Source organism: Procambarus clarkii, chromosome 47 (assembly GCF_040958095.1).
Source record: "Procambarus clarkii isolate CNS0578487 chromosome 47, FALCON_Pclarkii_2.0, whole genome shotgun sequence".
Classification (NCBI taxonomy): domain Eukaryota; kingdom Metazoa; phylum Arthropoda; class Malacostraca; order Decapoda; family Cambaridae; genus Procambarus; species Procambarus clarkii.
This window is the reverse complement of record NC_091196.1, coordinates 25,677,243-25,704,300: the sequence shown is the minus strand read 5'-3', so window position 1 is coordinate 25,704,300 and position 27,058 is coordinate 25,677,243. Positions and strand designations below refer to the sequence as shown.

The following is a 27,058-nucleotide window of genomic DNA, read 5'->3' as shown; positions in this document are numbered from 1 at the left end:
GTACATGAATAAATAAATACAATAAATAAATTACAATTACATCATGCTAGTCTAATCAATCTTAACGGCTCGAAACGCTATACGCGTTATTGACTTGACAAGAATGTTAGAACTCCAATGTTATGTACTCTCACAAATCCAATGTACCTTTTTGAAAATAAATAAATAAATAAATAAATAAATAAATAAATAAAATTACCAGGTAATAATACTTGTAATCAAAATACTGAAATGATAATTGTAGTAATAAAATGGAAGCGCTTATTTTCCTTAGTAATGTAGACAAGGAGAGTAGCACCTGTATATCTTGCGCGAATAAGCCTGAATGGTCCCCAGGCATATATGCAACTGAAAACTCACACCCCAGAAGTGACTCGAACCCATACTGCCAGGAGCACTCTGCAACTGGTGTACAGGACACCTTAACCACTCGACCATCACGACCGGACAAAAGATGATGGTACCCGAGGCTAAATCCCCATCATCCCGCCGGCACTCTGATGGTAATTTCAGGCATAGTATTTTATCAAATCACCTTTATTTGATCTTGGATGGTTAAATTGCCTCATAGAAATTATATATCAGCAAGTTTGTGAGATAATTATGAGGAATAATGATATAATAATGCCATTTGTTTACTAATGTGAAGGATTACCAATGGTTATCTTCTTGAGGTTATCTTGAGATGATTTCGGGGCTTTAGTGTCCCCGCGGCCCGGTCCTCGACCAGGCCTCCACCCCCAGGAAGCAGCCCGTGACAGCTGACTAACACCCAGGTACCTATGGTCCCAGGGTAACACATTTCCGGCTCGGGAACCATGCAATGTTTATGAATCATGGCGCAACCTGTCATGAATAATCAACACCGCATCAATAACCTCAGCTCTCTGTGACGTAAAGGGAATGAGGACATCAAATACAGCGTTAATATTAATTCAACCTTGTTCGCCATGATGGAATCCATATATCAGGTCAAAAGGATGTCAGCGGCGGAAAGGAAAATATTTGAATTTATATTGTTGCCGCCTGTTGGTATCGACGTTGATAGAAAACGTGATTTTTTAGGGGTTCCAATTGTCCACTTTATTATGTATGACCAAATAATTGCTATGAGTACAAGAATTTTAGAACGATGATTTGTTTATTTGGCACATCTCATTGTGAATAAATTCGTTAAATTCATCTGTTTTCCTCTGATGACACTTTATTTTTTTGATTTCCGTTTGTTAGCCGAATATATCATTACAAATAAGTTGGTGGAGCAGCCTCGGCTACCATCAGCTTTTGTCCGGTCGTGATGGTCGAGTGCATTAGGTGCCCTGTACACCAGTTGCAGAGTGCTCCTGGCAGTATGGGTTCGAGTCACTTCTGGGGTGTGAGTTTTCAGTTGCATGTATGCCTGGGGACCATTCAGGCTTGTTCGCATATCATTACAAATGTTTTAAATTTATGCGAGAGTTACTATATCTCTAGTGATCTCGACGAGGACAGGAAGCCGGCAGCTTGTCGAAGGTTTCCACATTTGTCCTGATGATTTTTGCTTGAAGGCTTCTGTTTGTCATCCACGTTCCCATATGCAGCCCAGCTGTTTATGAATTAAAAACGGTTTACACACGACTCAACTGATTTCGTTCGAACACTTCCGGAACAAGTGCTTCACTGACGAATTTTGTTCGAACCACAACGCCGTAAATGCTTCACCCGCGTACTACAAATACAAATAATCGCCAACAGAACCTAAACACCTAACCTAACCTAACCTATGCTTATATATGCACAATATGCTAATATATTATAATATTAATTTATATTTGAGAAAATTCCTGTTTTGAATGAACAGCATGTACAAATTTATGAATGCGTCTGTGGGGTCGACGCCTGGATATAATGGACTTGAGTCGAGGACGGGTTGAATAATTTATATATGAATAATAATTTTAATTTGAAAATAAACCTAGAGTATTTTTGTCACACAATACGTTAACATTTATGAATGCGTCTTAGGAGACGGCCGCCAGTTTTACGAGCCTAGCCTGACGGTAAATACAAATAACTGTGAATAGAACTAAAATAGTAAACCTAACTCGGGCTTATAATATAATGATGTTAAATTGTTAACCACACTATCATGGTAAAAAATATTTCATTCACTTGGGCACTAGGAGACTCGAGCCGCCGATCCCACGGGTGTTAGGTAGAAGCTCTTCCGGGAGGCCTGGTTGGAAACCGGGCCGCGGGGCCGTTGATCTCCGTAACTTCTACAAGGTAGGTAGCCACTATACTATGAGACAACCTCAATACAAAAGATTTCAGAGAGGCAATTATCCGCTGCCCAACTAAAATTGTATATTTTTTTAAATCTTTTGTATTGCGGGTGTATCATAGTACAGTGGAAGAATTTCTGTCTCTCACCCGTGGGGTCGGTGGTTCTAGTCTCATAGTGCCCAAATGAATGAAATAATGTTAATTTATAATTACAGAAATTTTTAATTTTTTTATTACATATGACGGACAAAATTTACGAATGCACTTTGGTTCCGGACGCAAATCGACATAGCCTCAAAATCGAATAGATTTGAATGGTTCAAAAATATATAATTTTATGAGAAGCTTTAATAAAGTTAACTTAAATATAATCAAATAGTACCAAAACCGTAAGGCAATACATTACGAAAGGAATACATAACTTGAGCTGGTTCTGGGAGCCTCGTGGCCGACCACCGGTGATGGCGGGGGGGGTGCCGCCCCTGGGTGGGTGGGGGGGGGAGTGCCACCCCTGGGGGGGAGTGCCACCCCTGGGGGGCTGGAGAGTGCCACCCTGGGTGGGGGAGGGGGAAGGGGTGTATGGGAAGGTATATGTGGTGAAGGGCCGCCGGCCGGTGTCAGTACACACAAGACCCGCGCGGAGGACGGTCGTGCGTCCTGGTCCTTCATCCAAGATGATTCACGTTTTAGATAACGAAGGTAACCACAATGAAGCTGGTCAGTTTAAGAGTAATAGAGAAGTTGCAGAGAGCAGTTTATGAAAGCGGTATTTTATATGTTGTTGTGAATACTAAATGAGGTATTTTTGTTGTATGTTTTGAACAAATTAATGGTATGATCCCTATTTCATCCGCGTGTTTGAAACATGAAATCGATGAGGCGGAGATGGAACAAAAATAGTTTTCGAGCCGGCTTTTCCAAGCTTCTCCTGCTATGGAGGAAAGAATAACCCAGCAGCAGCAGGACAACTCCTACGGACTCTTGTCTAACCGACATGTAGCACGTGTTGCTAAATTTCTTGAACACCTTAAAGTGTTGCCATGCAAGCAGTAAACCTTTCGTAGCTGTCCTAGGCTTTACAGAGGAGGGAACATACTGTGCACGGCAGCGCTTTAAAGTGGTACTTGGGAGGTGTTGACGACGCCGGAGCCACGATGAAGACGGTGCTGAGCGGGGACAGGAGGAAACGGTTCCATGTCAACCGGGTGGACACGCAGGAGCAGCAGCTGAATGCCGCAGAAGCCAACTCAAACTATCACAGGCCTCACGCCCCGCCTTCCCCAGGTTACTAACACGCTAACCAACCCTCTCTGCTTTGCTAATCTTCTTGTAATTTTCCACTCCGGCCTGCTCTATCGCCTCGCTTGCTCACAATTTTCCACTAGAGTTCTTTATTCTCTTGTAATGTCATACTAATTTAGTCAGTTTATCCCAAGGAAAATTTCCGCTTGCTGTCCGACCCACTTTTGCCTGCATTAGGCTACTGTAGTTTTAGTGTTTCAATTATCAACTTTCCAACCTTTCTAGCCGGGCAGGTTACCACCCCTTACGTGTTCACCCGCCCTCCCTATATAGTACATTATCTGCTTCGTAGCCTCCTACAGTGACTATCCTAACACGCTAGTTCATCCTACCCTCTTATCAACTACCTTAATTCTCGGAGCCTGTTATTAATACTGTAACCCGGCCGTCCTAAGCAATTGTTTCCTCCGACATTAGCCTACAATCCCGCCCCTGTAGCTTAGAATCCTTGCAATCGTAGCCTACTAAAGGTGATACAGGCAACCCCGATCACATACCACGCCAAAGATTGCTACCACTTACACCATGCAGCTTCCCTAACAGCCTACAAGTTTGTCTTAACCATGCCACCCTTGACAAAAGCTCCCCCGCTTACTGCCTGCATATCTGAGTCGCCACTAAATCTCCTCCTTTCTTGCTTTGTTTTTTTCGTGACGCCTAATAATTTATTTCACGCGATGTTTGCTTGAATTATTTTGTCTATCAAGATTTTTGGTGATAACGATATATAAGTACGATCTTACTTGCTTTTATTGTCTTATTTAATAAGAAGCTATATTTAGTCAAGCGCAACAAATTGTATGTCTATATACACCAATTTGAGTTAAGTGCATGACTGATTCATTTAAATGTTTCGCTGCTTGGAATGCACGGTTGATTTTAGGTTAGTTTAGGTAGGAAATGTTGACAATCCAGCTATCGTTTGATTGTATCCCACTAGTGAATATAATTTATTTAATATATCTAAGCTTATATCATTATGTTATTCACTAATTATGTTAAGTAATTGCCCCTCGATTCTACCTAAAAATAGAATAGTGCTGTATAGTCATATATTAGCTTAGCGCTTCCTTGGCTTAAATTCACGACTAATTATTGATCGATCTAGTTTAATTAAGTGGTTGGGATGGACGCTCTACCGTCTAACCCAGCCCCTTGGGCTAGACGGTAGAGCGATGGTCTCGTTTCATACAGGTCGGCGTTCAATCTCCGAGTGTCTAAGTAGTTTGGCACTATTCCTTTGCCCCCGTCACATCCCAAAACCTTTATGCAAGTCCTTCCCACGCGCTGTATAGTTATAATGACTTGGCTCTTTCTCCTGGCAGTACTCTTCCCTTCCCTTTTCTGATTTGCATCAATGATCAACCATTACTTAATATCTAAGCCACATGCTATTTGACGTTAAAACCATTTTAATTTAATTTTCACTCGCTGTTAATATAGACGAAATATACTTTATATTTTTTTCAAACAATTCTTAAGTAATTATATATATAAAGGATATACAACACAAATGATCAGGACAGTAGTAAATTTCTAGGCGCTACACAGGCGCGATAATTTAAAATTTAAGTGCACATACAAAATGTAATACAAATGTTTAAAACTGCAGGCATATTCCAAAATACACTAATAATGAACCTCGGTGTGCCCTTATAACTGTTATTCGCTCAATTATCCATATCTCACCTATGGTATGGCTATTGCACCCGGGGATCGACCTTAAACTGCCTCGGACCCATAATTCAGCCCGTCCTCATAAACAAAGGCCAAAGTCCATTCCATGCATCTGCCAAACCTCCCTATTTATGGATGAAAAATAGTCTACACACAACCCGTCCTCAGACCAAGACCATTCCATCCAGCGGTCGACCCCAAAGACCCATTCATCAATTTTAACATGCTGTTCATTTAAAACAGGCATTTTATCAAATATATAAATTAAAATTATTTTATAATAACATATTGTACATATTTAGGCACTGGTTAGGTTAGGTATTTAGGTTCTGTTGGCGATTATTTGTATTTGTAGTACGTGGGTGAAGCATTTACAGCGTTGTGATTCGAACAAAATTCGTCAGTGAAGCACTTGTTCCGGAAGTTTTCGAACGTCATCAGTTGTGAATCGTATGTAAACCGTTTTTCATTCATAAACAGGGGGTTTGACTGGGTGCATGGAATGGACTTTGGGTCTTTGTTTAGAGTACGGGCTGTTACACACGACTCACAACTGATGACGTTCGAACACTTTCGGAACAAGTGCTTCGCTGACGACTTTTGTTCGAACCACAACGCTGTAAATGCTTCATCCACGTGCTACACATACAAATAATCGCCAACAGAACTTAAATACTAACCCAAATTTTTAATATGTAAGTTTACATTTTATAAACAATTTACATTCACTGTATTATAAATGTAAACTTGCATATTAGTTTTAAGTTAGTCTATATCAGCTTGAAAGCGTTAACATTACGTTTTCTTTGCATGGCACAAGGGGGAACTATCAAAATAAATGCACGTGACCAAATCCCTATAGTTATTAGTATACGCAAATATTAGCGCATGTAGTTTTCCACGTCAATGTAACTCTAATATAATTCTTTGATTAATAATTACTTCTAATACTGAATACATTTGTTATGTGTTACTATAGTAGGCTATTGGATATTTTGGAAAGAGCCTAATCTATATAATCTTGTATATTCATGCAATATATATAGTTAATTTAGTTCATTTATTATGCATCCCATACCCATTATGTGGGGCGATGGGGGAAAGGGTTAAAGAAGCAAATAATGGGCTAAGGGACTGAACCCCAACAATATATATGCATATACTCGGTATCATTCATTTTATATTTATATATGTAATGTCATTTACATCATTGCTATTTATATATTTAATGCTATTTATATCATTGCTATTTATATATTTAATCTTATTTATATATTTTATTTAATATTAATTTATTTGATATCTATACAATTTGCTGTCATATTATGATAAGTGTGTGTATATATATATACCCTTCTTTATTCACTATATTAAGTCATCAGATATCATAATTTCTGATAGTCGTATTCTGGGCAAGTCAGAATTTTCCCAGAGTTAGACGAGAGGATATTAACATGGATGGGATGGAGATACCAGATGAATGGAGAGGAGGTGGGTGGAAAAGTTTATTTACCTCGTGAGGGTACAGTTGACACGGTAACTCTACCGTAGCGTAGTACATATTTACACTGTAAATATTTATATGGTAAATAGCTTAGGCGTTACGTGGTAAGGGTAGAAACGTAACTGCAGGAACGTAGAAGATATTGATGTGGCTAGGGTAGAATTCAGATGGTAAATAGTTTGTAGATAGTTACGCGGTTAAGGGTAGATTTGGCACAACTAGCGTAGTAGATATTTACGTGGTTAGAGTAGAAATAACAGGGTAACTAGCGTAGATATTTACGTGGTTAGGATAGAATTGACACGAAAACTAACTTGCTTAATGTTTACGTAGTTAAGTTGACGTAGAAACTAGTGTCAACATATTTACGTGGCAACGGCAGATTTGTCATGGCAACTAGAGCTTGATGTTAGCTCTAGCGGGTAGAGTTGACATAATAACTAGCATAGCAGAGGTTTACGTGCTTGGGGTAGAGATGACTCTACCACCATATTAGCTATTTACGGGGGAAGGTGTTGATATACCGGGCAATAGCTACTTTTGTAGCCGTTTTGTGATGATGGTAGAATTACCATCATAGCTAGCTCGGTTATTTTGTGGTTGTGGTAGAACTTATTTGATAAATAGCTCGATTGTTAGTTTGTGGTTATGGTAGAATTACCATCATAACTAGCTCAGTTGATATTTTGTGATTGTGGTAGAATTGAGATGATACCTACCTCAATTGAATGTACTAGGCTAGGATGAAGGTAACACGATAATTAACTTATATTATCGTGTAAGTAATAAATACTAAGTTACCAATGAACTAGTTATGATTATTGATATCAGTGCAAACTCCTGGTTACAATATCAACATTGAGAACCTTTTGTTGTGCTTCCTAACTCCATCATTATTTAAACTTCATTTCAATAATTACGGAATCAAACAGTAACGTATATTCATAGTGGTTCTTTAGGTTTATAGATTTTTTTTGTGTAGGAATATTCCTGCGCGGGCCCTAAGCCTCTGGCTGGCCCACTAAGTGTTGCTTGTTTCTGTTTTACTTGGGCGGAGTATGAGTATTTATGACTCGTATGTATGGTCGCTTCAGTAAGAGGTTTGTAGATGCTTCGGTTGTTCTTCGCTTTGGTTGTATTGTAATATTTTAGCTCTGTTGCATATATTTCTGGCCCTGTTGCACGTTTTGGTTTTCTTCACTTTCCATTGTTCTCTGTTTTTTAAATTCCATCCGGATTGTATTTTTGCTTCTTGGCAAAACATCCTAGCCTCGATTTTTAATCCCAGCACTATGTTTGTACGGTGTTATGCGCCTCACTGCAGCACCATGCTTGGAGATCGAAGATATTTCTCTTGTTCTTAGAGCTGCATGTCTCTCTATGCTCACTCAATTATGGCGTACACGGTTATAATATTGATATAAAATACATTTGAAACATGATACAGTGGCGTATTCGAAGGTATTCAGTATAAATTATAGAAAACCAATAATACGCAGAGGCATAACTTAGCTTTATTAGGTTATTTTTTTAGGTGTATTGGGTAACATTTGGTATTAAACGAAACATAAACATATTTGAAATTTCAAAGAAATTAGCCAAGTATTTAATTTTCGTAATCAATATTTAATGATGAGACAGACTGCTAAAACTGCAGATTGTATATTTGAGTAAAGTACAGACAATCTTATAGATAGCTATTGCACCGGTTTATCGCTGATGGCTCGTTAATCTGTGTAATGATTTTGAATTCAAAAAGAGAAAAACGGAGCAGAGCGCGGCTCCTTGATACATCTCTGACACAGAACTCCACCCGATCAGCGTAATAGGTAAACATGAGACGACTTTGTGTTAAGTGAAGACGGTTGTAGTAGGAATTTTTTTTAGATTATTTGAATTGTTTAACATTTTATTGTTTTGCTGATATACGCGTGTTCTTATCCCCCTCCATATTGTGCAGATATCGAGGAACGATGCGCTTCCCCGATCTCAGCGCCATCAGACACGGAGATGGATTCACTGACATACCCACACAACATGGGTACCCATTCGGGAACACACTCGGGCACTCATGCCACATTCCGGTCCCTGCGGCATCTGACCCGAGAAGCACTGCCAAGACTGGACCATTACCGCAACTTGGCGAGCATCATGCATGCTCCAGGCACCGGCCAGAGACCCACCCTTGATGACCTCCACCAGCCGCCGCCGGGCACGGTATAGTCTGCTTTAGTCTACACTCCTCTCTCATGTCCTGTTTTCAGTTACGCCGTGCCAGCTCCATTCTGCGGAAGCCAGCTTTAATCAGTCTGTTTCCCTTTGCATTACTGATTCAGCCAAGGGATTACAAAACGCATAACGCAGCAAATATGGTGTATATGATGCTGTTTGTAAGTGGAAGTTTTAAAGTGGTGCAAATGTTCAAAAGTGTAAGGCTAAGGGATTTGCAGAAGACCTTTTGGACCATGCAAGGTGGGTACTATTTAGTTCAGGTCATTGTCAGGGTCAGGAAGCTTGTTAGGCCTATCCAGGTTGTCATAGCCAACGACTAACCTTCCGAGGGCTACAGCCTCACACATCATTCGACCAATTCCCAAATACTTATTAACTATTTACAGCTAGGTGAACAGGTTCATCAGGTGTAAAGAAACGTACCCAAACGTCTAAGCCTCCCGGAAAGTAAACTCATCATGCCTTTGACCAGTGCATTATTTATTTTCCAATTTAAAAAAAATCAGTATGAATCCATAGTCGTGTGTTGTGGTTTGGGATGATATATTTACAACATTGTTTATAAACTGGGATATGAATGTCATTTATGTGAACTTAAGTGGCCATGTGGCCAGTTAAGCCCACGTTCCAACCCCCTCTTCTCACGCCCTGAGAAGTCGTGAATGCCGAGATAATCGCGAATGCATACAGCCAATCAATCCGTCAATCTTTGCGTGTTTATAGTAGAGGGGAGATATATCAACGCCTGTACGAAGAGCATGTAGTGGGGATCCTCCTCGAAATTCTTCTCATGGACAGTATCTTGCTCTTCACCAGTCGTCTTTATTGTCTCTGGCAACACTCACACTATCTTGGCCTGTATTCACACACACCTGCTCCACCTTCATCTCTATAAAGAATACAAATATCTTAGAATAAAAACTGTGATATCGTTCCCAGGAAGCTTGGATGTGTAATACTGACTCCCCCTTCTCTTAGTGGGGGTGCAAGCCCCCTTTCTCTTGGTGGGGTGGAGGCTATACTTCTCTACTTAGTGGGGTGGACGGGAGTGTTTATGGTGTCAATATGTGATGTTTTCCCCGGCCTCACCACAGCCTGACCTGCCTCTAGGGTGTGTGGTGGTGGTGGTGTGGTTTTTATATTGTCGTTAGTGGCGCCGGACCTTCATTTGGGGCTTCCTGGATGACGGAGAGAAAAGTAGGGTACAGAAACGCAGACATACTCGGCAGTCTCTGCTTCCTCTATTCATCTTTTTCATCTCTGCCTCCTTTACCTTGCCCTTTCGTCTTCCTCATCTACTTCATGTACCACTCCTTATCTTCTGCTTCTAAATTTCTTCCTCCTCCTCGCTTGTGAGGAAAATTAAGTCTAGCTCATGAGGCTAGATATTTCTAGGTCACGTTGAAGGGCTGATGATGTATGCAGGAGGTGTTGGTTCGCTCTCCGGGAAATTGATTAACGACCACCGTGAAGAACACCTTTGTCCAGAGTATTATTTTTTTAAGATAAGGTAGAGGCACATGCGAAGAAAAGTTGTAGAATATTGTGCGGACAGTGATAGCAGGCGGGCTATTCTGTTTGCTGATATGCTTCTTGTGTGTATTGTTACGGTCTGACAGGAGGTCGAAGAGACGAGAGAGTGGGAAAAGATAAGGGGTCGAGGTAATGAGGGAGTGAGAGAGAGGGAGGGAGAGGGAGGGAGGGAGTGATGGAGAGGGAGGTGGCTAACTCGGGAGGGAGGAAGAGTGATTATGTATTGTCGATTTAAGGATTTTTTTTTATCCTGCCTGCGGCAGGCTTTCCTGGTGATTGCTGGTCCATGAGGCTGCTTGTCTCTCGTAGCCAGCAGCCTCATGCAGAAATCCCAACCATGATGATCCAGCACAAACTTGCCAACTTTCCCCCCATGTGATTTTGATGGTCAAGTCTGAAATATCTGTTGTTTCCCATAGTTGTTCAGGAGTTACAGTGTTTTATAATATTTTTTCTAGGGAGAAAGAATGACGAGGTGAAAAAGGAATGGAAGAGTATGGGATGGGGAAAAGGGAAGGGAAAGAAACGGGCACAGCTGAATACCTCTTCCAGTAGCATGTAGTGAACACCGATATGCCGCAACTCGTCACTATTTTATCTCTCGAGAGTAGTCAGAATTATTATCTGGTCATTTACTTGTGAATGTACACGAGAAGTCTCCCGACATCTTGACAACCCTCGTTGCTTGCAGTATAGAAAAGCAATGAGTTGAAGGCGAAGAACACTCGGCATTACACGTGCCCGGTCACCTGTAACATGTGGCTATTGTTCATCTTTAGTATGTATGCCTACTGTTGTGAAGAATTCATGTCACAGGCATGATGAATGATGGGACGCACGCGCTACACCGATGATGTTGTAACATGATTAATGACCAGACTTAACAGCTGTAACACTGGTAACGATTGTATAATTGTAGCACTGATAATCCCTGAGTTACTGACTGGAACCGCTGAAATGTTTACAGTACTTAACAATTGTCTGAATCACTGAGAATCTTAATTTTTCCCACCGACAATAAATTCAGATTTATCCAGTAACCTAAATGTATATATTTGTAAGCCCGCACCCGGCGTCATTTGCCATCTTTGCCATCTTTGATGCGCACTTCACACTTGCCATAAATCACTGAATATCAAGGCCATCTTATCAATTTCCCCCATACTCTGTAGGACATGACTTTGCCAGCCGTGTCTTGGGGACACTCAGGACTGGTCTGTTACCTCCCCCTTCCCGTCATCTTCCCCAATGCCTCCTGTTTAGTGAGGGAGCGGCTGTGTAGGCACAAGTTACAGGCCTAGTTATGAGGCCTCGTCCACACCTTGATCCACGCACCTGTCCTCTCGTCCACCTGCCCTCTCGTCCACCTGCCTACTCGTCCACATCCTGATCCACCCACATAAAATCCGCCCACCCCGCCACCCTTGACCTTCCAACACCATTGAGACAGTCGGGGGGAAGGGGGAGCCTAAATAAGCCCTCATCCAGCCGCCCTGGTATCGATCGTTCAGAGGGGGAGTGGGCGACGGTGATGCCGGCCCCGCCCACTCCGTCTACCCCGCCCACCTCGTCTACCCCATCTACCCCGCCCACCTATTAAGTTATCAGGCAGATAGTGAAGACTGGCTCAGCCTCCGTTTACTTCTCCCTTGTCATTACACGCCCACTAAACGGTGCGTCAAACAGACCCATAACAGAAGCAAAAGTTTCATGTGTACCCTGCTAGTACTTACCTAGATGTGCTTACATGGTCGAGCGTCAGCTCTGAAGCCCCCGCCTTTCCAATAAATAATAACTTCTCTCATTGCTTGCACCATTTTTGTAAATATCTATTGCGTTAGCTTCAATCGCTTTTTATAACTCATTCCAGTTATTTACTGAGACTGAGTTCAAACTTGTGTATATATAAAATAAATAAATCAATAAATACAAATCTTAACCATTCCCAGCCGTCGTTCACCTCTTACCCTCTCGTACCTGTTATAAGGGCGCCTGATAGCTGGGTGGACAGAGCTTCGGATTCGTAGTCCTGAACCCTCCATACCTCCCACCACTCCCAGAGTACCCACACAATGAGGCACATCACACATGCACAACAACAACCAAATTGCACAAAACACTTGCATGTCACTTAATTACCTAACCAATTTTAGTACCTATATTCCACCCTAACTACTCTTATGCTCATATTTGCTCCACCTCATCCCACACCAACCATACACTAACTCCACCCATACAATTGCACGCCACGGGAGACATCTCCCGTCACGCAGGGTGCAGTCGCACCTCCACAGATCTCCAGTATCAGCTCTTGATAATGGCTCAAAAGGGCCACCGCTTACGGGCTATTCATGCCCATACCACCTTTTGGGTGGCTTAATCTTCATCAATCATCAATCAATCAATTGCACGCACCACAACCAACCATACTCAATCGCCTGTATTTTATTGTACATGTGTACAAGGGGGAGAGGGGCATTTATGTTAAGAATATTCACAATATTGCACACTCAAGGGATGGCTCTTGCATAAGTTGCATAGAGTTTTGAAGGCTTCTTCGTCAAGGCTCCCAGCGGCCCTCCGGACACGTGCTTGTCTTGTGTTTTGTAAGTAATAACTGTGCATGATAACCCCGTGACCTGCCTCAAGTGGGGTTTGCGTCATGGGGATACATTTGAGACGTCTTATGCGTCGATACGTCGGCGTGATAAGTAGCATTGTTGTTGTTGTTATAGATTCAGCTACTGGGAACAAAACGTTCCAAGTAGCACGGGCTATGGTGAGCCCGTAGTGGATTTACTTGGCATAGGAGCGGGGCTGTAACTTTGAAGTAGCACCGTAGACGGTCATGAAAGACGGTCATCGTGGGGGGCAGACAGGATGTCTTAAACTATAGACAGGTATCACTGACGTATATACCTTGGGAGGCCCTAGATGCAGTAATCCGACTGGTCTAACATAATTATAATATTCTCTGACAACACAGTGTGTATATGCATATCTGAATTCATTTATTAATTAAATAAATGTTCCTCCCGGACTTGCCATGGCCTAGAAGGAAATTTGTTAGATCTTCAAAACAGGCTCAGAAAATTAACATATGTGTGTGTGTATGTGTTGTATATATGGTAGAGGAAAATAGCTTAGGTTACTACGTATGATAAATGACGGTTAATTAAAAAAAGGCGGGGTCCTAGAGCAATCAGCTCGATCCTGCAGCACAAATAATAAAAATAAATAGCAAACACACACACACACACACGCCAACCTCGACCTTTCGGTGTCATTATCTGATGGCACAATAAGGTGTGGTACTAGGGGGTACGTGTGTGCCTAGGAACCTGTTCATACCGGTATGAAGGCGGTGAGTTATGACACTGGTACCGGTACACTCCGGCTACACCTGGTATGGTAATGCTGGATCATCCATGCCGGTGTGAACTGATGCTGAGGTCTCATGTTGTTGTTTTAGATTTAACTACTCAGAACGAAGTGTTCATGTAGCACGGGATATGGCGAGCCCGTAATCTAAGGCCTCATCAACACCGCATAATATACCCGGGGCCAATCTCAGCAGCGGGAGATCACTAGTATGTTACCTTGAAGGACGTAGCATCATGCTCTGAAATTAGATTTATTTTAATACAAGTGCAATTAGTATAAATGTCTTAAAAATAGTAACTATATTAGTAATTTTGAACAAAATTACTATTATAATAGTAATTTTGAACAAGAAATTAGAACAAGAATTTGTGTATGAACAAAATAGTAATTTTGTTCATACAAAAATAGTAAATTTTTGTATGAACAAAATTACGTACATATCAGTATGCTATTACCTTATTATATATGAGGGATTATAATGTATAAGTGAAGAGCAAGGTATATATATTCATCTAATATCTACATCTCACAGGTCAGTTAGTTATACATGGAGTCAAGTGAAAACGTGACATGCGAATTTAGTGTTATTAGGCTACACAAGCAAACTTTGGGTAGAATATAAGAATATCTTTCAGTATCCGTGAGGGAATGGAATAGTTACAGAGTTCATATTATCTTGTGTCATTTTATCTAAAATCATTGAGAATAGGGGATTCACACATAGTGTCGAGTCAAAGCTCTTGGTCCCAGAGTTTTGGTGGTGGGTGCGCGCTTACCACAAGGGTGAGTGTTCCCGCTTGTTGTTATAAATTCAGCTACTCGGAACAAGTTTCAAGTAGCACGGGCTATGGTGAGCCCGTAGTGGACTTACCTATCACAGGAGCGGTGCTATGTGTGGTGTTCCCGGGAGTGAGGGGACCTAAATACAGGGGAGATGTTATGATTCTTGAGGTTATCTTGAGATGATTTCGGGGCTTTAGTGTCCCCGCGGCCCGGTCCTCGACCAGGCCTCCACCCCCAGGAAGCAGCCCGTGACAGCTGACTAACACCCAGGTACCTATTTTACTGCTAGGTAACAGGGGCATAGGGTGAAAGAAACTCTGCCCAGTGTTTCTCGCCGGCGCCTGGGATCGAACCCAGGATCACAAGTCCAGCGTGCTGTCCGATCGGCCGACCAGCTCCCTGATTCCATGATGGTTGGAATTTTCAATTTCTTTCTTTATTATGCACCCCATATCCATCCCGTGGGCGGTGGTGTAAAGGGTTACAGAGGCACATAATCCTTTCAGGAAGTGAACCCTTCTAGTTTAGCTAAGCAAATAACAATCTGGGAAAGGGAGCGCTCTCTGACTAAAGCAGCAATTTGGTTTAAGGCATTGTATCTTTGCTTCTTGTCGAAGCAAGGCTTGTTCTTTAATTAGCTTCTTGGGTGCGAAGGCGAGACACAACATGTAAAAGAATAACTGATGCGGTGGATAAAAAGAGGAAATAAAATATTTCATAATAACGTATATTATACTAAATTTTAAAACACGAGATGTGGGGATTAATTTCCAGACTAGTCATAACAGAACATGCCTGCTTTTGTAGTGGGTAAAGGGGGAAGGCTTTTGATTGAGGGAAGGCAAAAGGAAGGCAAGGCACTGCCTCTACAGGAAAGATGGCGGTGGAAGACTTGTGTGAAGAACACTTATGTTTCACTTAGAGTAAAAGCTCAGCTTTGTGCAGCTCTAGGAAGTGTCGGGTGCCTCTACGTATATCCTTAATGTTACAACTCTTATGATGATGCAAGCAAGGTAAAATTTGCACTGGGCAGAGATGTCATAGATCAGGTGACAACACAAGTCTCTCTAAACTTGTTTACATTACATTTTTTACAACACTTGTTCAGGTCCCAAGAGATGTTCTATATTCTTTTACAATATTCTATATTCTCTTTTTGTTCTATATTGTTCTAAATTCTTTATTAAAGACGATAAAACCTTTGCTGGTCAGTGTTTGCTTTCATAATACAGTATATGTAATATATCTTTATATATATGTATATTATATATATATATATATATATATATATATATATATATATATATATATATATATATATATATATACATATACATATATATATATATATATATATATATATATATATATATATATATATATATATATATATATATATATATATATGTCGTACCTAGTAGCCAGAACACACTTCTCAGCCTACTATGCAAGGCCCAAATTGCCTAATAAGCCAAGTTTTCATGAATTAATTGTTTTTCGATTACCTTACCTACCTAACCTAACCTAACTTTTTCGGCTACCTAACCAAACCTAACCTATAAAGATAGGTTAGGTTAGGTTAGGTAGGATTGGTTAGGTTCGGTCATATATCTACGTTAATTTTAACTCCAATAAAAAAAATTTACCTCATACATAATGAAATGGGTAGCTTTATCATTTCATAAGAAAAAAATTAGAAAAAATATATTAATTCAGGAAAACTTGGCTTATTAGGCAAATCGGGCCTTGAATAGTAGGCCAAAAAGTGAGTTCTGGCTACTAGGTACGACATATATATATACATATATATATATATATATATATATATATATATATATATATATATATATATATATATATATATATATATATATATGAATGAAAACTCACACCCCAGAAGTGACTCGAATATAGTGACATTCGCATATAGTCCTGGGGACCATTCAGGCTTGTTCGCATATATATATATATATATATATATATATATATATATATATATATATATATATATATATATATATATATATATATATATATATATATATATATATATATATATATATATATATATATATATATATATATATATATATATATATAAACTATTATAGGATCTGCATATTGTGTTATTTTCATCCTTCTGTCCTTATTATCATCTTGGACTCAAGACCTATCATTAAAGCCGCCACAAAGGCATACTGACCAACCAGTAAATATACTTTAGTCCAGGACTAAAATATACACGGAGTGTACACACAGAGAAGTGAGTACACCTCTCGGTGTATACAGTATATTCATAGGTATTTGCATACTTTTCATGTTATCTGACAACACAAATAATTCCTATATACACATGACATTTCGGAGTTCATTCATTAGTGAAATAAATCAAGCCCTCGCACTTGCCATGACCTATTATGAATTCACTGCATGTTAAAATATTTGTTTTTCATGTTAAATAATAAATTTCGAACAATAGCAGCGCTTCCACTCCCTGTGTGTTAATAATTTGAATTTAATGGAAAAGAAAGACGATGCTAGAGATACCATTGGAAGGTCCTTTAACATGAGAGTGCACAGATATACATCACATTCTTGCTAACAATGGGTGTAGTGCACTTAAATTTGGCCAGCCTCAGGATTTATCACATTTTGTCAAGGTCGAGGGAAGGTCAGTGAATGAGGTAAAACTCTTGCACCTGCCCCACCCTGCCTCACACGCCCGCACAACGCATCAAATGAGTTACGCATTGCTTCAAACTGGCATTAATGGACTTTCCGAAGAGTTCCGCCATTGGCTGGGATCTCTCATGCGTTTTTATATTAGTTCTCTCTTCTCTATTAGTCCTCCGAAATAGGAAATAGAAGCTCCTCTTCTTACTGGTGTATCCTAGTGTGTAGATGTGAACTGATTTCTCTCGCTGGTCCTGGAACGCCTGTCTGGCAGTGTCTATGTAAATGAGTGCTACTCATTTAGATGCTCTGTTTAAATGTTATCCTGCCACCTGTCTGTTCTACTCGTGATTCGTTCTGATGTTCCCAGCAGGAGAACAGCACTTCTGTGTCTTGGCACCCACCAAGTTCTAATCGATTTCATAACCTGGAGTTTACAAGAAGGTCGCCGCCGCTAGGCTTTTGCAAGACGCTGGAAGCCTCTCTGGTGTTGAAACATGTGGCACAGCGCCCTGCGTCTTGACACGTGTAGTGGCACAGTGCCCTGTAACTTAATATGCCAGTACAATCAATGGCTGGTGTCGCCGCAAGCATGGAGAGCCAGCAAAGCCTGCGCCTGCGTACCTTAAGGAATCATTTTGTGCTCTAAATCAGCATCATGTTACCGCGTTAAATGTGGGGTCACGGTTCGTGGCTCGCACCGTCCACGGTGTGGTAATCGTGCTTCGGTAATAGGCTCCTTCTGGCCCAGTGAGAATTTTATCATTGTTGTTATAGTGGGAGTTAGCATGTATGAGGCAACGCACATGCGCGCGCACACACGAGCCTGTGCGTGCCTATGTACACAAGTACATGTGCGCATACCAAAATAAATTATATATTATATATATATATATATATATATATATATATATATATATATATATATATATATATATATATATATATATATATATATATATATATTCAAATTGGTTTATTGTAAGTAATATTATTATTATAGTCAGAACATGAATTGCTGACTTAGTTATGTAGGTCAAATTAGGATAAGTTAAGTTAGGTAGGTTTAGTTAGGTTTTATAAAATTTGTGTGTTAAGTTTTAACTCCAATAAAAAAAATCAAGTTATATATGGGGTGACGCGCAGAAAGCAAGGCATCTTAAGACCAGTCTTAAGATCTGGACTATCGAGGCTGAGATAAAATAAGAGATCAGTGAAGCCTCGTATACTGGTGGTGGTGAAAACAAAAAATAAATGAAATTATTAAAAATAGGAACACACAAGAACTGGAAATCTGGAAATCATTACGAAAATGTAATTGTATTAGAAGGAAGATATCAGTGAATGACGGTCACTATGCTAATCAAGAGGAGAGGAAGGAACATAACAATTTATGTGGAACTTGGTGTAAACGTCAGAGAGGAATTCACGACAGAACTTGAACAGCTTTGACAAGAAAGGGAGGCGGCAAGGACGATGGACGTCAAATATTGAGGTAACAAACAGAGGCAGAGATACTAGTCAAATCGAAGGTTGTAAAAGAAGACAATTTATCCCCATGGATGCCGTAAGAGTCAATAGTGCCTCTGTCTTTTATCTTTAATACGTCACTGGGGATGGAAGAGTCGGCCAGCAGGTGGAAGGCGGCTAATGTGGTGTACAGTAATAAGCAGGCAGGCAGGAGGACACAAGGCTGGCATCATTGACACGCGCACCCCGCCAAGTTCTAGCAAGAATAATAAGGAAAATACTTGTCAAACATCTGAACAGAATGAGTTTTGTAAACCAGCACTGAATGAGAGGAAATTGTACCTGTAGAACCTAATGAAGTTCTACGACAAGCAGACGACAGTACGGTGGGCGTCACAGAGCACCAACCTGGATGAGAGAGTACCATAGACGTGGCCAGACGACTCAAACAGAAAACGGAACAGTACGTCACTGTTGTGAGTCGATTTCATTTTCAATTACGTCCAAATTTGGCCATAGCGCGCATACGAGCGAAAAGTAACGTTATTTTTAAGAGGACGGGTTGATTTTTAAGAGGACGGGTTGGATAGACAGGAGACTGTGGTGACGCAGGGTACAAGCAGTCACACAAGGACCTGCCCTAGGACCTTTACCACGCCTGATCTGCCAATGGTATAACCATGGGGGCAGGATCCTGCCCAGACCAGATCGTCGCAGCCCTTACTCCACCACAGCCCCCCTCTCCATCCCTGCCCGGGTGTGCTACACTCTGACCCTTACCTCCGCAACACCCACCTGCTCCCTTCATCTCTAAATTCAACGCAGATCGCATAATTGTCATCTTCACGCATCTCACAGTCAAAAGAGGCAACACAACACGTGATCATATTTTTATACCCAGAATCCCTTGCTACTTGAGAGAGTTAGCCGTAAGCTAATTACACCAACTTGTACGTTACTATATATGGCCAAGTCTTCCCTACCAGCATTAAATTCCTTGCATTTGTCATCATCTTCATACGGGTTTCCCTGTTCCTGAACCCGCCACTGTTGGCCACTTGGTGAACCACAGCCAGCTGTGCTATATTGCAAGGTGCTTATGACTTATTGTTCTACGGGCTCACCATAGCCCGTGCTACATGGACACTCTGTCCTGAATAGCTAAATCTTTAACAACAACAACTTAGTGTTGCCACTAGCGGCGGCTAGTTATCAACAAACCCATGTGCTCACCGTGACATGTGGAGCAGCCAGGCCCACTGCCTAGTACACTTAGGCTGCCGGTATACGGCTATGTATTTCTGTTCCTTCAAAGTATGATAGACAGTTTTCTTTTAGCACTTAAGCACCATTCACTCTTGCTTACGTTCATAGGTTACCTGCCCCAACTGTGCTCCGGGTTCGTGTAGCAGTTCTTAGTTTGCAACATATGCAAAGTTAGCAAGAATTGGGCCAGACAGACCGCAAAATACTTGCGCAAGTCCAATACAGTTTGCAAATTTAGTCCAAGAAATGATTGCTGGAATTTAATACAAATAAGTGCAAGGTGATGAAAATGAGGACGGGATGCGGCCAGTATTAAATAAAGGGAAAACCCCGTCTAAGAATAAACTAAATCAAACGACTAAGCATTAAATTTTACATTCTTGCTCCAGAGGAACCCGCAAATATAATAACATATACTTAATTTTTAAATATAAGGAGAGCCTGAAGGAGCTTCATAAGGAGTCATCTAGAACACAGTACACCACCTACATCAGACCAGTTCTGGAACAGACAGCCACTCCTGAGATAATACCTTCAGAAGCCCGTACAAAATTTTGAGTTGCAGAAGTTACGGTGGATGTATAAAGAAAAGTTTAAGGAAATTGACCTTACGACATGTAAAAGGAGACATTATAGACATAGTAAAATACTGAAGTGAATTGAGAGGGTGGAAAGGTTGTAGAAATGTGTAATGTAATGAGTTATGATATGAGGCGAGCTGGGTGTCACGGGTGTGTTTGGGAGCTGTGCCACGCTTGCGCTCGTGTATGAGGTTGTTGCTCTTAAACAACGTGTTCACGCATTTCAACACGTGTGTATATGAATGCTTTGCAGCATTCATATATATATATGCACAGGGGGGCCTAGTGGGTGAGTAGACAGGACTCGGAATTCGTAATCCTAGGGTCCGGGGATCGATCCCCGGCGAAGGAGGAAAAAAATTGGTAGAGTTTCTTTCACCCTGATGCACCTGTTCACCTAGCAGTAAATATGTACCTGGGAGTTAGACAGCTGCTACGAGCTGCTTCCCGGGTGTGTGTGTGTGTGGAGGGGGGAACAGCTATCGCTTGACAGTTGAGAGGTGGGCCGAAAGAGCCAGAGCTCAACCCCCGCAAGCACAACTAGGTGAGTACTGGGATGTTTCTACAAGCTCGGCCATACTTGTAGACAGTGGCTTTTGTTTTGCCCGCGGGGTTTATGGCTCGCATTTTACTATGGAATTGTGTATTGAGGTACTCTGCTCCCCTCGAGTAGTTCCCCCCCCCCCCCCCGAAAAAAAGGGGTGTTGTTGTTGTTATAGATTCAGCTACTCAGAACAAGTTCCAAGTAGCACGGGCTATGGTGAGCCCGTAATTTACCTGGCACAGGAGCGGAGAAAAATAAAGGGTGTTGCAGGTGCCTTTTATCTGCCATGGGAGAGGTCAAGCGGTGGGGAGAGAAGGCAGGGAGGGAGGGAGGCGGGAAGGTGGGAGGGAGGCGGGGAGGCGGGAAGGGAGGGAGGCGGGAACACATCGATTGTCCTTCACATTGAGAGGCTTTGTCCTGTTTTTCTCCTTTTTCCTCCCCCCCCCCCCTTTTGCCTATCTTTATCTCTCTTTCATTTTGTTTTCTTCTCACATTTTCCAAATTTAGTACATCGTATTTTGATGTGTAAATCCCCAACGACCAATATATGGTGTACTATAATATATAGAGGCTGGCAAAATTGACGGGCTGTTACGTTTTCGATTCGTGAGTCCTCGGTTAGGTTAGGTAAGGTTAGGACAGGTTAGGTTAGGTTAGGTAAGGTAAGGTTAGGAGAGGTTAGGTTAGGTAAGGTAAGGTTAGGTTAGAACAGGTTAACACATATTCTGTGACGTGACAACTGGAGGACAGGCTATAGTTTCCTTATCATTCTCCCTCGCTTCTTGTATTGAGATGTTTCTTCCTTCTTTTTGGCCACTTTATCTCCATCTCCCTTCATCCCTCCATTCTTCCCCCATGCAATTATTGTTTCTCACTCCTCCCGTTCTTCTTCCTCCCACCCATCCTTGTTCTACTTCCCTATCGTTCTTCTGTCCCCTTTCCCCCATGTCGTTAATTTACTCGCCCCGCCGTTCCTCTGCTTTTCCACTCCCGTAAAGTAACCGCAAACGTGTCGGGTTTTATTTGTTTGCGGGGAAAGTGCGGAGATTTGCGCGTTCAGTCGGCGCGGAGGGCAGCAGTGTGTGGTGTGTGAAGTCCCTCATTTGGCTAAAGGATAGGTGATAGACTAAGTACTTTATATTCTAGGGATGCGCTTGATGTTATGTTAAGGCCAAGTTCTATCTCCTTGGGGTTTGATGACTTCTGTCTTGGAGATGAACAGTTATTGTACATCCAACCTAAAGATTAGATAAACATTGTAATAATAAGAAATAATAGTAATAAATAGTACATAATAATAATAGTTTATTTAGGTAAAAGTACATACAAGCAAAATGATTTATAAACAGAATGTAGGGTTTCTAAATGGAGCTAATATATACTATGCTTAAAGCCATTAATACGCACACAATTTCCGGCAATTGTGTATATAGGGCGCCAAGGGTATAGTTTAGTGGTGACATAAATGCTCCCCCTTCCATTGTCACGCCACACTCCCCCCTTCCATTGCAAGCTGCACTTCCCCCCTTCCATTGCAAGCCACACTCCCCCCTTCCATTGTCAAGCCACACTCCTCCCTTCCATTGCAAGCCACACTACCCCCTTCCATTGTCAAGCCACACTCCCCCCCCTTCCATTGTCACGCCACACCACCTATGGTAAGCCAGAGAGGCCTGGTGAGCCAGACTCGTCTCCCTTGCACTAGTGAGCCGTGTGGTGGCACTGGCTCAGCCTGGGAGCAACAGCCGGCCCACGTGTTACTGCAAGGTGTGTGGCATCGATCCCCGGCTACCTAACTCTTGAGCGTTTGCTCCTACTGTTTCCTCACATGGTTGGTTACCTACGAGCCTCTGTCTCTCTCTCTGTCTGTCTGTCTCTCTCTCTGTCTGTCTCTCTCTCTGTCTCTCTCTCTCTGTCTCTCTCTCTCTGTCTCTCTCTCTCTCTCTCTCTCTCTCTCTCTCTCTCTCTCTCTCTCTCTCTCTCTCTCTCTCTCTCTCTCTCTCTCTCTCTCTCTCTCTCTCTCTCTCTGTCTCTCTCTCTCTCTCTGTCTCTCTCTCTCTCTCTGCCTCATCACTTGCAGGGGATGAGCTACCCAATTTGTAAGACAAAGCTTCAGCTCCTGGACTCCGTCTTTGTTATCTGTCGATGGTATAATGCAATGATTATCTTATTTTAAAATGATAGATATCGGTAACCCAAGCCATTTGCCCTTCCAATTAGCTCCACCTGCTTATTGACCTTACACTGAAGTATTTACTCACATCAATCCTGCTGCTCATCTACGTCCTTAATATCAGTGCTTATCCTCTGGTTACGCTGCTGCTCTTCCTGACCGTTGTCCCTTATTTCCTCGATACCAATAAGTATTTTATATGTTTGGATCATGTTTCCTCTATTTCTTCCTTGAAGTGTTTGTCACCCTTGTGGTGTGCGTGTTAGTCTGGCTCATGGGGTGTTAGACTGTTGTTGGTGGTGGGATGTTGGGTTAAGGCTTCCCGGGGTGGTGAGTGAGACTTGGCCTGCCAGTGGTAGCCACACCAGGCTGTTCCCGCCAGTGGTGGCCAGCCACGAGAACCTGTCTGGTACTTGTCTCAGTTAAAAGTAAGAGTTCTTCATAAGTAGGTTTGGCGTCTTCTTGTTCTTGTAGTTTTAATTTACTACAAAGACAAGAAAACAGCAAACCTACTTATGAAGAACTCTCCAGACACCAAACAGAACGCCTTAAGAGACCAACGTCGTCTATGCCTTCACATGCTCACTTGGGGACTGTCAGCCCCAAAGATCTCAGTATATAGGCAAGACAATAACGTCTCTCTCTAGGCGATTAACAATGAACAAGCAACAGGGCTCCATCAAGGAGCATATAATCTTCTTACACAACCAGACCATCACCAGAGAAATCTTAGCAAGCCACACATAAATTATTGACAGATACAACGACAACAGGAGACTCGACATCAGCGAGGCACTACACATCAAAAAGTCAAAACCAGCAATCAACAGCCATTTAACACATAATTACATTCTACCCACTTCAAGACCCCGTACCAACCAACACAGAAACAGTAGAAGTAAAAACATAGAACACGCAATGGCCTATTAATACCCATTATGCCACTGATCCATTTGTTCATCTCAATCATGTCCTGTATCACCTCACCCCAAGCCTTGGCAGAGTATGGAAAGTCTTTGAAGTCTTTAAGAGTCTTTGAAAGTCTTTTAGAGTCTTTGAAAATGTAAGGAGAGCCTTGCAAAACGCTTCCCTAGGCATCAGACGATAAATATAATGTGAAAATGATCTTTGGAGAGGTAATTTTTCAACTTCCCTCGACAGTGAAGAAAAACATAAGAAATATTGAGAAGATTCCTGTTAGAATCATTAATCTTACCTATTCGGTCATAATCAGCAATATATATATATATATATATATATATATATATATGTTTCATTGAATATGACCGCATATTCTGTATTTATTATTTTCTGGTTTAGGGCTTCTATCCCTCTAACTATTTTCTTAGCATCAGGGCTTAATTTGAATAGGAGTTCTCCAAAACTCATTTTCGTACTTTTAAGGTGAAGAAAAGAAGTGATTTACTATAGAGTGTATTACACTTATTTGTATAATTTGCACGACGTTTCGAACCTCCATGGTTCATTCTCAAGTGAACAGATCTTACAATACTAGTTGATTTTATACCCGCATTAGGTCAGGTGATAATACAATGAAGGTGAAAAACATGGGGGGATACATAACGGATAAACATAGGGGCTGCAGAAGGCTTATTGGCCCATACGAGGCATCTCCTATCTAAACACAAAGATTAATCCAGTGTAATTGGCCTGTTATGTTGGACATTGTCTTCTGTGTTGGCATCGATATGTTCTTGTCTTGTCCTTACTCTCATGGTGGGTAGAGTAAATAGTTCCGTGATTTGGGTGTTCATGGTAGGTCGCTCTATTCTTATGTGAATTGCCTCAAGAATTTGTAATCTTCTTGAATCTTGGGTTTTGTCTATTATGCAAGTATTCTTGTTCAACATTTCTCTTGTTAGAGTAATGTCATGGGCTTGTCTCATGTGATTCCTAGGGGCACCAGATTGAAGATGGCATGTCAAACGCCTCGTCAGCTTGGTCGACGTCATACCTATGTACTTACATTGAAGGTTACATCCTTCGTGGGGGCAAGTGTACATGTATACAACGCTTGACTGCTGTAGAGGGTTCTCCGTCGGCTTCGGGCTGTTTTTGATAAGGAGTTCGGAAGTCTTCTTGGTTTTGTAGAATATTATCAGGTTTATGTTTTGGTTAGGAGTAGTGCTTTTTACTCCTTTACGGATTATTTCTTTCATTATTTCATTATTGGACCGTTGGTATAATTCAGAACCTAGAACAGAAACCACAACACCCCCAATAAAATTATATTACAAATCAACCATGCACAGTGAACATATAAAAGAGGAAAGAATAATGAAAGAAATAATCCGTAAAGGAGTAAAAAGCACTACTCCTAACCAAAACATAAACCTGATAATATTCTACAAAACCAAGAAGACTTCCGAACTCCTTATCAAAAACAGCCCGAAGCCGACGGAGAACCCTCTACAGCAGTCAAGTGTTGTATACATGTACACTTGCCCCCACGAAGGATGTAACCTTCAATGTAAGTACATAGGTATGACGTCGACCAAGCTGACGAGGCGTTTGACATGCCATCTTCAATCTGGTGCCCCTAGGAATCACATGAGACAAGCCCATGACATTACTCTAACAAGAGAAATGTTGAACAAGAATACTTGCATAATAGACAAAACCCAAGATTCAAGAAGATTACAAATTCTTGAGGCAATTCACATAAGAATAGAGCGACCTACCATGAACACCCAAATCACGGAACTATTTACTCTACCCACCATGAGAGTAAGGACAAGACAAGAACATATCGATGCCAACACAGAAGACAATGTCCAACATAACAGGCCAATTACACTGGATTAATCTTTGTGTTTAGATAGGAGATGCCTCGTATGGGCCAATAAGCCTTCTGCAGCCCCTATGTTTATCCCTTATGTATCCCCCCATGTTTTTCACCTTCATTGTATTATCACCTGACCTAATGCGGGTATAAAATCAACTAGTATTGTAAGATCTGTTCACTTGAGAATGAACCATGGAGGTTCGAAACGTCGTGCAAATTATACAAATAAGTGTAATACACTCTATAGTAAATCACTTCTTTTCTTCACCTTAAAAGTACGAAAATGAGTTTTGGAGAACTCCTATTCAAATTAAGCCCTGATGCTAAGAAAATAGTTAGAGGGATAGAAGCCCTAAACCAGAAAATAATAAATACAGAATATGCGGTCATATTCAATGAAACATGTTTGAAAGAAAACCTGCTGCCAGTATACACCAATATATATATATATATATATATATATATATATATATATATATATATATATATATATATATATATATATATATATATATATATATATATATATATATATATATATATATATATATATATATATATATATATATATATATATATATATATATATATATATATATATATATATATATATATATTTCTCTTGTGTACATTTGGAAACCTCTGTTTAGTGCACCTGTGGTAGCTGTCTCGGAGAGGGAGAAGTGTGAGTCAGTGTTGAGGAAGATGAATCAGCGCTGAGAAGGTGAGTCAGTGTTGAGGAAGATGAATCAGCGCTGAGGAAGGTGAGTCAGCGCTGAGGAAAGTAGAGGCAGCGCAAATGCTGGGAAAATCAGTTTACAAGTGAGGCAGAAGACTCACCACCTTCGGGGTGGTGGATCTTGTG

At 41.1% G+C, this 27,058-nt stretch overlaps 1 protein-coding gene across 3 annotated transcripts in view; it reads left to right on the top strand.

Annotated features, from left to right (window-relative positions):
• Positions 1–2,880: 2,880 nt before the first annotated feature.
• The window catches only part of LOC123763025 (bumetanide-sensitive sodium-(potassium)-chloride cotransporter), a 55,356-nt gene continuing 31,178 nt past the window's right edge, over positions 2,881–27,058 (top strand). The window contains exons 1-2 of one of the 3 annotated variants that reach the window (XM_045749965.2): positions 2,881–2,964; positions 8,709–8,965. In XM_045749965.2, coding sequence (XP_045605921.2) covers positions 2,940–2,964; positions 8,709–8,965 — 282 coding nt within the window. In that variant the 5' untranslated portion in view covers positions 2,881–2,939. Of the gene's footprint in view, positions 2,965–2,992; positions 3,550–6,683; positions 6,736–8,708; positions 8,966–27,058 lie in introns of those variants that run through there. The other 2 variants (XM_045749963.2, XM_069302184.1) reach the window with 2 other exon arrangements.